The 12,058-nt window shown below is 46.9% G+C and overlaps 1 protein-coding gene across 1 annotated transcript; it reads left to right on the top strand.

Moving 5' to 3' along the window:
* Positions 1-7,843: 7,843 nt before the first annotated feature.
* Positions 7,844-10,738, top strand: PABPC1L2A (poly(A) binding protein cytoplasmic 1 like 2A). Its single transcript, XM_070603630.1, has one exon. The coding sequence runs from the start codon at positions 7,850-7,852 to the stop codon at positions 8,450-8,452; it is 603 nt and encodes a 200-aa protein (XP_070459731.1). The 5' UTR covers positions 7,844-7,849; the 3' UTR covers positions 8,453-10,738.
* Positions 10,739-12,058: the final 1,320 nt, after the last annotated feature.

Below are 12,058 nucleotides of genomic sequence, written 5' to 3'. Positions count from 1 at the left end.
ACTCCAGAGCTAAAGAAACAAAAAAGGTAAAGCAACTTGACCGAGGTAAACACAGCTAGTGAGTCATGGCCTGGGGCATATCTATAGGTATATTTTTATAAGATCACATCTGTACGTTGCCTAAGATTATGACAAAGAAGGGTGCGAGTTAAAATTTTAAGCATACGTTCGAAGGAGACTTGGTTCCCAGAGAGAAAAGTATCCGAAATGCTATGTAAAAACCATCAGTCGAGACAGCCATTTGTTCTTGAGTCCTAAGCAGGGTTGGGGCCAAACTACTTGTTATAAAGGAAATTCCTGAGAACCTTAATTAGAGTTTCTGAAATTCACACTCAAAGCACACACTGAGGTTCAGACTGGTTAAATATTTTGCTCTGGAATTCTGCTTGCAAGTCCCTTTGATTCTAAGGCTCATCTTCTTTGAGGAATTTAGGCCCAGGAATTTAGGAATACACAAGAACGGCTAGGAGTATAGGCCTCCTCATTTCTCACGAGCATCCTGAGCCCAAATATCATCAATTATGTTCCCTTTTGTAGACCCTGTCTGCTTCTGAGAGACAAAGAGCAAAGGGTCCAAGAAATTATGTTAACCTCAAGGTCGGGGTGAGAGGAAAGAGACAGAGAGAGAAAAAGAAGTTAGAGAAAGAAACTGAGGACTTGTTTGTCTCCTGCCTTTAAGCACACCCAGAAGTGACCTAGGTATGTGCCCTATTGTGGCGGAGGGAGAAAAGAGGGTAATGGGACTAGGGAAGGCTCCAGATGGGGACGGTAGCTGTATTTTGTATTGTTTTACTGCCCTAAAAACTAAACATCTAAAACAAAAATAGGACAAATGTTATTTTTTTCATTTTGAATGACGTGTACTTGGGTGTGTGTTCTGTCACATGGTGTAATTTTCTGTATGTTTAAAAACCTGTTCATGATTTTAAAAGGATAGAGTAAGACTGTTTCAGGTAGGTGGAAGCCCTGAGGAAGGATGCAGCTTGAGTCCTGAAGTAGGCAGAGAATTCTGAGAAGGCCCACAACAGCCAGGATATAAAAACGTGAGAATGAAGAGGTTGGCAAGGGCCAGGTCACGCAGCTCATTATATTTAAGCCATGTTGAGGAGTTTGCACTTTAGTCAAAGCGAAATGGGGAGCCCTCTGTGGGTTTTCAGTAGGGTTGGCAAAAGGCACCATTCATTTTTCAGAAAGATCAGTCTGCTTACTGGATGGCGAAGGAAGAACAGGTGGAAGCGGGCAACCAGTTAGGAGGCTATAGCAGTAACCCATGAGAGACATAATGGTGGACTCCAGTGGAGTTGGAGAGATTCAAGCGGTGTGTGGAAGGTAGAGGTGATAGGACCTGCTGAAGGATGAGATAGTGGCCAGAGGAAGATGTGGGAATGGGAGAGGGAGGAAACACGGGTGCCTCTTGATTGCTATTTCACTTGAATAGCCAGATAGATGGCGGTGCTATTCATCTCTTCATCGAAAAGGGGAAGACGTCTGTGGGAGGAGCAAAGTTAGTGAGTAGGGGGTGGCAGGTGAAAGAAGCTCAGGAGTTTCATTTTTGCCAGTTAAGGATGAAATGCCTGTGAGACATCCGTGTGGAGATGCCAAATAGGCAGAAAACAAGTATGAGATCACAACCTCATGTCTCTTTTTCCCCTGACAAGAATGGGACCATAGACCGTTCCCTTCTCTACCATCTGCTTTTCTCACTTAATAACAGCATATTTTGGAGGTCCCTCTAAATCACCCCATATAGACTTAACTCATGCTTGTTAATGGTTACACAAATAATCCATGGAATGGCTACACCACTTTGTGTTCAGTCATTCCCCAACTGATGAGGGCTTGCTTTGTGTCCTAGTTTGCCCGAAATGAATCCTTCTGTGACAAACATGATCGTGTGTACGTCCTGATGTCCTGGGGCTCTTATTTCTATAGGCCCGATTCCCCTGCCTTCCCTTCCCCACATATCTGTCTCCCTTGACACTCTTCACTCTATAAGAATCCAAAGGACCGTTTGCTAAACGTGTTGTATTTATTCAAGACAACTTCATAATCACTGCTATTATTCGTTAAGTAACAGGTGCACATCCAAACACTTTGCAGTTCTTCCTAAACAAAAGCCTAAGGCTGCTTTTTTGTTGGCCTGTATCTCAACATTCTTTTCATTCGGGGGGATTTGGAGGGCAGTGTGACTTGACAAAACCAATTTCCCTACAGTTCCCAAATACAGTTATGCTTTCATTCTCTATTCCCCTGAGCGTCCTTCCTACAGCCACGTCAATGAGAAATTCATGGGAAGAGACTTCTTTATGTAGATCCCTGTTATCAGTGTTTTGACTTGTTTTTGCAAAAAGAGGTGATCTGTCCCTCTCCCCTGTGGTACCTCCCTCTTCCCCTGCATCCCCTACCTTCTTCCAATCTCTTCTACTTTTTTCCTCTGCTCTCTGAACTGCATCCCCACTCCTTTCTATTTCTCCCTCCTGATAGTAAGAAGGAGGTGGGCCACATGAAATGGAAGATCAGTGCTGGCTCCAAACCCTCTTTGAATGTCTCTGTATCTGAACTCATCTCTTTTTAAAGCTCCACTGAGACATGAACAGAAAGAGAAGTCTAAACCGTAGCACACAAAGTCTTTGTTGTCCCATTTTAAACAAAGTCCCATGCCCATGCAGCCAGGAGCACTGAAAGCAGGACCTGAGTGAGGACACTGAGGCTGGACCATGCAAGGCCTTGGAGAGAAGTCAGGTTTGGGGCTGGCCCGTTCACTGCCCGGTCCTTCTCACTCTCTTCTGCTGGCTTGTCATCCTCAACCCAACTTCTACATGTTGGCATGTCTCAGGGAATAGCCCTGCGCCACCTTCTCCTGACTATACTCTCTCTAGGTAATCCTGCCCAGTCTCATGGCTTTAAATACTATCTGTGTCCTGTTGTCTCGATAGATAATTCTGTTTTTCAAGCCCACATGGATGACATACAGATTTCAGATACTTAACACGTGCAAATAGGAGCTCTTGACACACACGCCCCCAAGCCTCTTTCTCCCTTCTACAAATCTACCACACTCACTCCCTGTACTGCCTTTGACCATACATAACACCTCCATGATCAAGACTTGCAAGAAAATACTCTCATGGTAATCATTCACTTATTAATTTTGTTCACCAACTGCCTTCAATCCATCAGCAAGTGATGTCTCTTCTCTTTCCAAAGTATCATGTGAACCCATTCACTATTCCCCAAATTCGTGCTGCTAGTGCGGGCCAAGCCCTTGTCATCTCTCAACTGGACTACTGCAAGAGGGTGTGCATTGGTTTCCAAACTTTCCTTTGTGCCCTGCCCACTTGCAGTATTTTGCGCAGAGAGCAGCCAGAGAGAAATTATTGGATGTAATTAGATCATGGCACTCCCTTGATTCAGTCTTCTCTCTGACTCCCCAGAGCACTTTGAGTAAAACCCAAACTCTTCGTCATGCCTCCTTCTCCCCACTGGACCTTCCGCTGTTCCCTCCATCCCCTCTCTCAGTGGGTTCCAGCCTTCTGGTGCCCCTCTTTTCTGCCACAAGGCCAAGGGAATTGCAGTTCTCCCTGCTGGGCAGGTTCTCCCACTGGTTCCTAGCAGGACGGGCCACTTTGCATTGCCTTCAGAAGGGCCGTCCTTGGATTCTAGGTAATATGTACCAAGTCATCTGGTTTATTTCCCCGAGAGCATTTGTAGCAACCTTTAAGTGTGTTTACATTCTCTGACATGTTTACTGTCTGTCTTCCCCACTAGAAAACAAGCTCCCAGAGTGCAGGGTCCCCCTGCCTGGAAGAATGCCTGCTACACAGTAGGCTCTCCATAAATACTTGTGGAATCATTGAGTGAATGAAATGAATAACACTTCCTCCCACAAGAAAGGGACCTCTCCCTCCCTCCACTGACACTCCACAGGGCTCTTCATTTTTGCCTCCGTCGCAGCGCCTAGTAGTCAGAACACTTTTGATTGCAGATGGCAGAAACTGACCAGGAACTGACTAAAGAAAGGACGGGGGACACTACGGGGGCCTCTGTGAGAAAGAACTTGAGATGCATGCCCCAACTGCTCTCCTTGTCACTTTAGTAGCCCTGTTCCTGTTGCTGGAGCTTCAGGGACCTAGGGATTGTCTTCAGGTTTGATGGGTTTGGGGATTCGCTGGCTACAGCATGACTTCCCTGAATCTCTTTTTCCTGCCACTTCACTGATTTCTGTCGGCTCTATGGGCTGGAAGTCAATGCCATAGAAAGAGATCTTGTTGAGTCCTAGTCCTTGAATTGGTCCCCCTTGTCATTTATGTCTCCTAACAATGGGCTAAGTTCTTCTCATCATCCCCACATCCCCTATCCCCCAGAAACCATGGCCTCTGCCTCCTCGGGTCCCTCTTGGATGGCCACCTGGAATGGTGAGGCACAGCTCATCTGCCTCCTGCCTACAAGCAACCTAGACCCCCCGGAGATGTCTCCTAACAGCGGTGACAGTGATCACCTTGGTCGGGCATCAGCTGTACAGCAGGCTTCTCCCGTCTCTGTTCTGCTCCTTTGCTGACACGAGCCCTGTCTAGGGGCAGAGGGCTGGATTTTGCAAGCTGGCGAGGTACATGTCTGCGTGTCTGCTTCTCAGTGGTCTTGGGATGCTTTCCAGCCAGGGAATGGGAAGTTCCCATTGCCTCGCACCCCATGGTGACTGGGTGAGTTCCGCAGGTTCAGGGTCGTTCTGTCATGTGCAACTGCCCAGGTCCACCAGCCAATGCTGCCACCACAGAAAACAGCTTTATTTACCCAAAGAAAGTGGATGGGCAGGAGTGAGGAGGAGAAGAGAATATATACTGGGTAGATGAAATTCCATGGCCACCATAGTCCAATCACATTAGCTCCTATAACCCTCTGCTGGCATATCTGCTTGTTATTTGTGTGGGCAGCTTGAGCTTTAGTGGAGTGAAACATCCTGAGAGAAGGGGCTATGGTTTGATTATGTTTTATACCTGACCCCACAGTCCACAGTTCAATGCCCGGCTCACGGTAAGTGTGAAACCCCTATTTATGGAAGGAAAGGACGGACAGAGGGAAGGGCTGTTCTGACTCTCCTGGAACTGGTCACATCTGTTGTCTTCTTTTTGTTCTATCAGCTCTGTCTCAGTTGTGTGTGTGTGTGTTTCGGGGGGGGGGGCACAAGTGCATTTATATGTGTATTGATGTTTTCCTCCGAGTTATATTGAGATATAATTGACATATAACCTTGTATAAGTGTACGGTGTACAACATAATGATTTGGCATGTGTACGTATTGTGAAACGATTACCACAATAAGTGTAGTTTAACATCCATCACCTCACATAGTTACACTTTTTTTCCTCTTGTGATGAGAACTTTTAAGATCCACTCTCTTAGCTACTTTCTGTATTGATATTTAATTTGCACTCTTTCTAAAGATCTGATCATACCGATTCCCTCCCTGAAAGTACCGAGTGGTGCTGGTGAGCCTGGGTATAGAGTCCAAGCACCTTAGCTTGCTTTTCAGGGCCCCACACCTTCCAGCCCCATCTCCTGCCATATGCTCTTGGAGACCATGAGCTCTGTGGACGCCAGGTTATTAGGCATGACCAGAAGTGACCACACATCAAAGCCTTGGACACAGACTGATCCGTCTGTCTGGATTGCCTTCTCTCCTGCCTCAACAAGGTGGACTGCCAACTCATCTTCCAGAGCTCACCTTGGGGGTTTCCTCTTCTGTGCAGCCTCACTTGATTCCTGCCAGGAAGTTAGTGGCTGCGTCCTCCTTTCTGGGGGAAGCGGGACTCTGGCCTCTGTTACACTCTACTCTAATGGTTGCTCACTTGTCTATCCCCTCAGAATTTGGCCCTGGGTGGCCTCTCTGCTCCCACAACACCCACTGCTCACCTTTTCTCACCCTGCCCCACGCCTCCAGTCCATCAAGACTCACTGCTCACTTATTGCATTGCCTGTCCCTTAGCCCCCAGTGCCAAGTACTTGATAAGGCTTCCATAAATATTAGCTGGTCAGCTGGGACCAGGCACCTCAATCTAGAGAGATTTCGGGTTTGGGTTTTGTTTTGAACATGGATGTGCATTTCTTGGTTCATGCTGGGAACCTCAGCATCTTGAGGGCAGAGCCAAGAACAAACAAGCACCTGGCTCTGGACTAGGCCCTGTGCCCAGCGCTTGGTTGGGTTTTCCTCACGGTATCATTAAGGACAGCACTAAGGACAGGGTGCTCTTGATTCTCCCACTTCCAGGCTGCATATCTTGAGGCTGCATGGGAGGGAGGAGTCGGGGCGCTGAAGAACCCCAGGTCCCTAGTCCTCCCATAGTCTGGAATAAGGGCAGGGTTTCCAGCCCAGACTGTCTGTTCCCAAGGACAAGCTCAAAACTAGTCCATGTCCTCCTGCCTCGCAGACCCCGGTGTCCCTAGGGACCGGCACCGGCTCCATGAATATTTGTGGCCTGGCATTATGAATGAATGAATACGTGTTCTTGTGTTCTTTATTCCCTCTTTTGCCAGCGTTGCAGAGGAGGGGAAGAGCTGGAAAAAAGGGGGAGATCTCTGAGAAAATGGGTCAGCAGGCCGCAGAAGGAGTTTGCCCCTCTCGTCCCAGCTCCCGCACAGGAGTTGTTTCCTTGGTGGCAGTGATGTTGGAGGGTGTGTGCACGCGTTGACGTAGGGAGAATCCCTGAATGTGGGAAAACCATTTTTCTTGGCTTTGTTTAGGCCAGGCAAGCGTATTCTCAATGCCACTCACCGTCTCTTGTACTTGACTGAATTATTTAAATGTTCTATGGAGAGAGGAGGGATAAAACCAAACTCCCTAAATCTAATCCATATTCCCTCAGTCCACAGTGGAGCCCTTTCCTTGGCTTCCTCTTCATAAATATCTGGGCGGCCCGAGACGCTGAGAACTGACACCCTTGCCCCCACCCCCCACCCCAGTGTCCCGCTCCCGCCTCCTCCCACCGCCCACAGCCCCGCAGCAGCCACAGGGGGAACCAAAGAGACAGAAGCCTTCCCAGCTGCCCGGACCACAGACGCCAACACCCCCCGCCCCCCATCACACACCGCCTGCCCGCCCGCCCGCGCCCCGCACGCTAGCCCACGACCCGGCGGCGGCGGCGGCGGCGGCGGCGGCGGCCGCGGCGGCGGCAGCTAGCGGCAGGCTGCAGTCTGCAGGTTGCAGGCTGCAAGCTGCGGCGACTCGCATCGGCGCGCTCCTGGCAGCGCTCGCCATCCCAGGTGACTTGGACTCGCCATATCTCCTGACCCCGGGTCCCCGGCCTCAGCTCTGGCTCGCGTCCCCGGCCCGGGTTCCGGCGGCCACCTGCCCTCTTGCCCTCTCCCGCCTTTCCGCCCCCCACCAGCTCGCGGGAAGGGAGGTCGCGGCAGCGACCTGGCGGCACCCGCGACCGTGGCGACAGCGGCGACAGTGGCGGCGGCGGTGGCGGCAGCGGCGGCGGCGGCGGCGGAGGCTGCGGCGGCGACCGTGGCAGAGGCGGTGGCGGAGGCCTCCGTGGCGGAGGCGGAAGCAGAGTTGGAGGCTGAGGTGGAGGCCGAGGCCTCAGTAGAGGAGGCAGTGGCGGAGGCCACCCTGGGGGAGGCAGCGAGCCCCCTGACGGGGGAGGAGGCGGAGGCCGCCTTGGCGGCAGCGGCCGTGTCGGTGGCAGAGGCCAGTGCGGCCGAAGCCGCCGCCGCCGCAGAGGCTGCGGCGCCCCCCTTGCGGGAGGCGGATGCGGATGCGGAGGTGGCAGCGGCGGCGGCGGCAGCGGCTGTCGCCGCGGATGCAGATGCAGATGCGAGTGTGGGCTCCGAGAGGAACCCGGACTTTCCTATGGCCTCGCTGTACGTGGGCGACCTGCACCCTGAGGTGACAGAGGCAATGCTGTACGAGAAGTTCAGCCCGGCCGGGCCCATCCTCTCCATCCGCATTTGCAGGGACAAGATCACCCGCCGTTCCTTGGGCTACGCGTATGTCAACTACCAGCAACCGGTGGACGCCAAGCGGGCCCTGGAGACCCTGAACTTTGATGTCATCAAGGGCAGGCCGGTGCGCATCATGTGGTCCCAGCGGGACCCCTCGCTCCGCAAGAGCGGGGTGGGCAACGTCTTCATCAAGAATCTGGGCAAGACCATCGACAACAAGGCGCTGTACAACATCTTCTCGGCGTTCGGCAACATCCTCTCCTGCAAAGTGGCCTGCGACGAAAAGGGGCCCAAGGGCTACGGGTTCGTGCACTTCCAGAAGCAGGAGTCTGCGGAGCGGGCCATCGATGCGATGAATGGCATGTTCCTGAACTACCGCAAAATTTTCGTGGGAAGATTCAAGTCGCATAAAGAACGAGAGGCCGAAAGGGGAGCCTGGGCCAGGCAGTCCACTAGTGCTGACGTCAAGGATTTCGAGGAAGACACCGATGAGGAGGCTACCTTTCGATGAAGACATCCCAGGAGTGAGCCAGCCAGCAGAGCCAAACCTTGGCTCCCACCCGGTTTACAGCCCCACCTTTACCCCCCAACCCACCAGCAGTGTATTGTATTGGGAGCGCAGGTCTCTCTCTCTCAATCTCTCCCTCCCTTCTTCTCTCTCTCTCTTTCTCTGTCTCTCCCTCCCTCCCTCTCCCCCTCTCCCCCTCTCTCCCTCTCCCCCTCCCCCTCTTTCCCTCTCCCCCTCTCTCCCTCTCCCCCTGTCTCCCTCTCCCCCTGTCTCCCTCTCTCCCCCTCTTTCTCTCTCCCCTTGCTCCTTCTTCCTCCTCTTCTCCTCCCCTCCCCTCTCTTTCCTTCCTTCCCTCTCCTGGCACACCCACCAAGGGTGTTGTGAATAATCTTGCTAATCTGTGCCACTTGATAGGTTGAAGGCTGCCTCTTCTCCTTGCGGTTTGGTTTAAAAAGCACTTTCTTTCTCTCTTTGTTTACTGCACAGGTGATACAATTTCATGGTAGAAACATCAGAAAGGAGAAGGAAATCAGATGAGGGAAAGCCAAGAGAGTAATTGCTCCCCGTGATCCTACTACCCAGAGACAACCACTTTTACCTTTTTGCTGTGCTGTTTTTCCAGGCCCTCTTCTCTCTCTCTCTCTCTCTCTCTTTCTCTCTCTCCACCCCCCCTTCCTCACCCTCACCCTACCTTCCCTTTTAAAGCACTGTTATAGAGTGGTTCATGTATGTGGTGTTTCTTAACCTGCCTTTTCAGAAACTAAAACCAAACAAAAGTCAACCTGTCTGACTTCTTTCCATATTATTCAACAGGCTTCCGACACGTCATCTTCAGTGCCTGCAGAGTGTGTCTATGGACGTTAACATTTCTGTAATCATTCCTGCATTGTTGGCACATTCAGGTGGTGCCTAGTTCTTCCTCTGTGTCTAAACCCAACACTGTGTACTCTGATGAGTGAATCCTTCCATGTCAAGCCAAATCTTTGCTAGCATACCGGATGGTCTTCTTAATTGTGGACTTGCAGGATCCACATATGGACATTTTAAAGACTTTTCCTGTGTGTTGACAAATGGTCCCTTCATAAGCATTGTACCGATTTGCATTCATGCCAGCCAGCGCAGCTTAGTAAAAAGAGTATGCCCATTTCCCCTGCATAGTCTCCTGGTCACTGTAATTGATGTGTGAGGGTGTGTGTCGGGGGGAGGGTGTTTGTGTGTGACTTGGCCAGCTTGATGGGCTGCAAATGGTATTTCGCTGTTCTTGCTGTTGTTTTGCTGGATTTAAATATTGTTTATCACCTCTCTCCCCTGTGCTCACCTCCTGCCCTTTTCCTCATTGCCGGAAAAACGATTCAGGTTCATTGCAGGAAAAAAATCACAAAGCAGAAAAGTTAACAGAAGAGAATTAATGTCACCAGTAATCAATCCTCATGACCACTGATATCTTCCTGAAACATTTTCATTCTTACCTGTCTAATATTTTCCAAGAACTACCTGAAACATTTTTGGCTGTACCTCTGTAGTAATTTTCTTATGCATTTGTCATATATGTATATAATTATGTACATACTGTTTTTATATCTGCTTTTTCACACATAAATGTGTGTGTATTTGTATATTTATACACACACATACTCTTGAACTTCATTTCATGTCATTAAAGATACTTTTAAAATATTTTCTTTGAGTGTTAATGTTCCATGTAATTGATGATTCAATAGACAGATAAATAGATATACTTACGTATATATCCATGTCTATAGCTGTGTTTTTGTGTATGTGTGTATATATATTTTAACTATTTCCTCATTGTTGAACATCTTGATTGTTGCTATTTTTCTTTATCCAAGCTGCCAAGTACGTCATAGTGTGCAAATCTTGCTGACCTACAAGATCATTTCCTGAACTAACATTGCTAAAAGAAAAATTAAATGGTCAAAGGATATGGGCAGTTTTGTGGGGGAGTGCATTATTAAATAGCCATCTATAAAGATAGTATAAGCTTAACTTTGTAAGGTGCACCAGTATTGTAAGAGGACCTGGATATCTGTATTCTTTTTTGTGCTTGGTATTGCAGTCATTTCTGCATTTTTACCAATATTTTGTCAGGGAAATTTCTATTTCTTTTTTGTTTATTTTAAACATTTATTTTTATACAAATAATACAGTATCAGAAGTGTTTTTTAGTTGATAAGGAAAAGGTCAAAATCGCTCCTAATTCTAACAATTGACAAAAACAACTGAAATGTGAAACATGTACATAAATAAATAATACCTTCAAAAATGTAATATGTATTGTTTCATTGTAGGATATTTTAATATAATTCATCTTTGTTATCATCTTTCCAAATTATTAAATGTTCTCTAATTTTGTTTTTATTGCATATTCCATCTCATGGATAAGCTATAATTACTAAAACTCAGCCCCTCCATGTGTGTTTAAATTGTTCTGGTTTTTCCCCAGTAAGTTTACCTCTATGGGGAACACATTGTAGCTGAATGTTTGCTGATATATGGTGATATTCAATTGCCTTACATACCTTGCCAGTCTGTTGCCAAATGATTCTTACATGAGGTTTATGCCCATCAACAGTGTAAGAGAATGTATATTTCCCTGCTCATCCTCTTAATTTAGTATTTTTTAAATTATGAGAAATTGGTTAAGTTTGCAGATTTTTTCTTTTATTATTTCGTTTTACAAATGCATTGCTTCAGAAAGAGGACATATGCATTAAGTATACACAACAAGCACTTTTTAAAGTGATTAGTTTTTGCCTTTGCAGGCTTTATGTAGTGTCCATAAAATTTAAAAGAAATATAGGATCATACTGAATGTATTCTGTCCAAATTTCCTTTTCAATATATTGTAAATACATCTAAAACATCTTTGGCTATTCAATATTCTCCTACAACTTACTATCATTGTATAGGTGGATCAGAATTTTTTAAAAAGTATTTCCTTGCTTTGGACTTTACATGGTTTCTAAGTTTTCCCCATTAAAGCCAAATCTGTGGTGAGTAATTTTGCTGCAGAATTATTGTGCTTACTTAAGTACATAGAAGTGGAATTGAAAAGTTGAGGCCTTTTAAAAGTTTTTAACTGTACCATCAAGTGGCCTGGATATACCAATTTACACTTCCACTGATACTTTGGAAGAATACCCACTTTCCTGCACAAGTTCCTCCGTGGGTATTATAAACTTTATTTTTCGGCCAATACAATGCTATTAAAAACATACCTCATTTTTTGTTCCCTTTTTTAATTTTTAAAAACTATTTTGTTTGGCTTGTTATTCAAGGAATATAAATTCGTTTTAAAAAATCACATAGCATTGATAGGTAAAATAAAATAAATGTATTGAAAATATGAAGAAAATTGTTTAATTTTTATGTATACATATATGTATATATAATATTGCACTGTATAATACATAATAGTTACATATTATAATTCATATTTTTTATATATAAGATATAAAATCATACTTTACATCTTTATATTGTTTCAAAAGCTTTATTCAGTAATAAACCTTGGATATATTTTCATGTTTATTTTTGCACATCATTTAAAATGGTCTTTGAACATCTATTGTGTATATGGATCGATTC

This window comes from Equus przewalskii, chromosome X (assembly GCF_037783145.1).
Source record: "Equus przewalskii isolate Varuska chromosome X, EquPr2, whole genome shotgun sequence".
NCBI classification, from domain to species: domain Eukaryota; kingdom Metazoa; phylum Chordata; class Mammalia; order Perissodactyla; family Equidae; genus Equus; species Equus przewalskii.
This window is presented reverse-complemented; position numbering and strand designations above follow the sequence as displayed.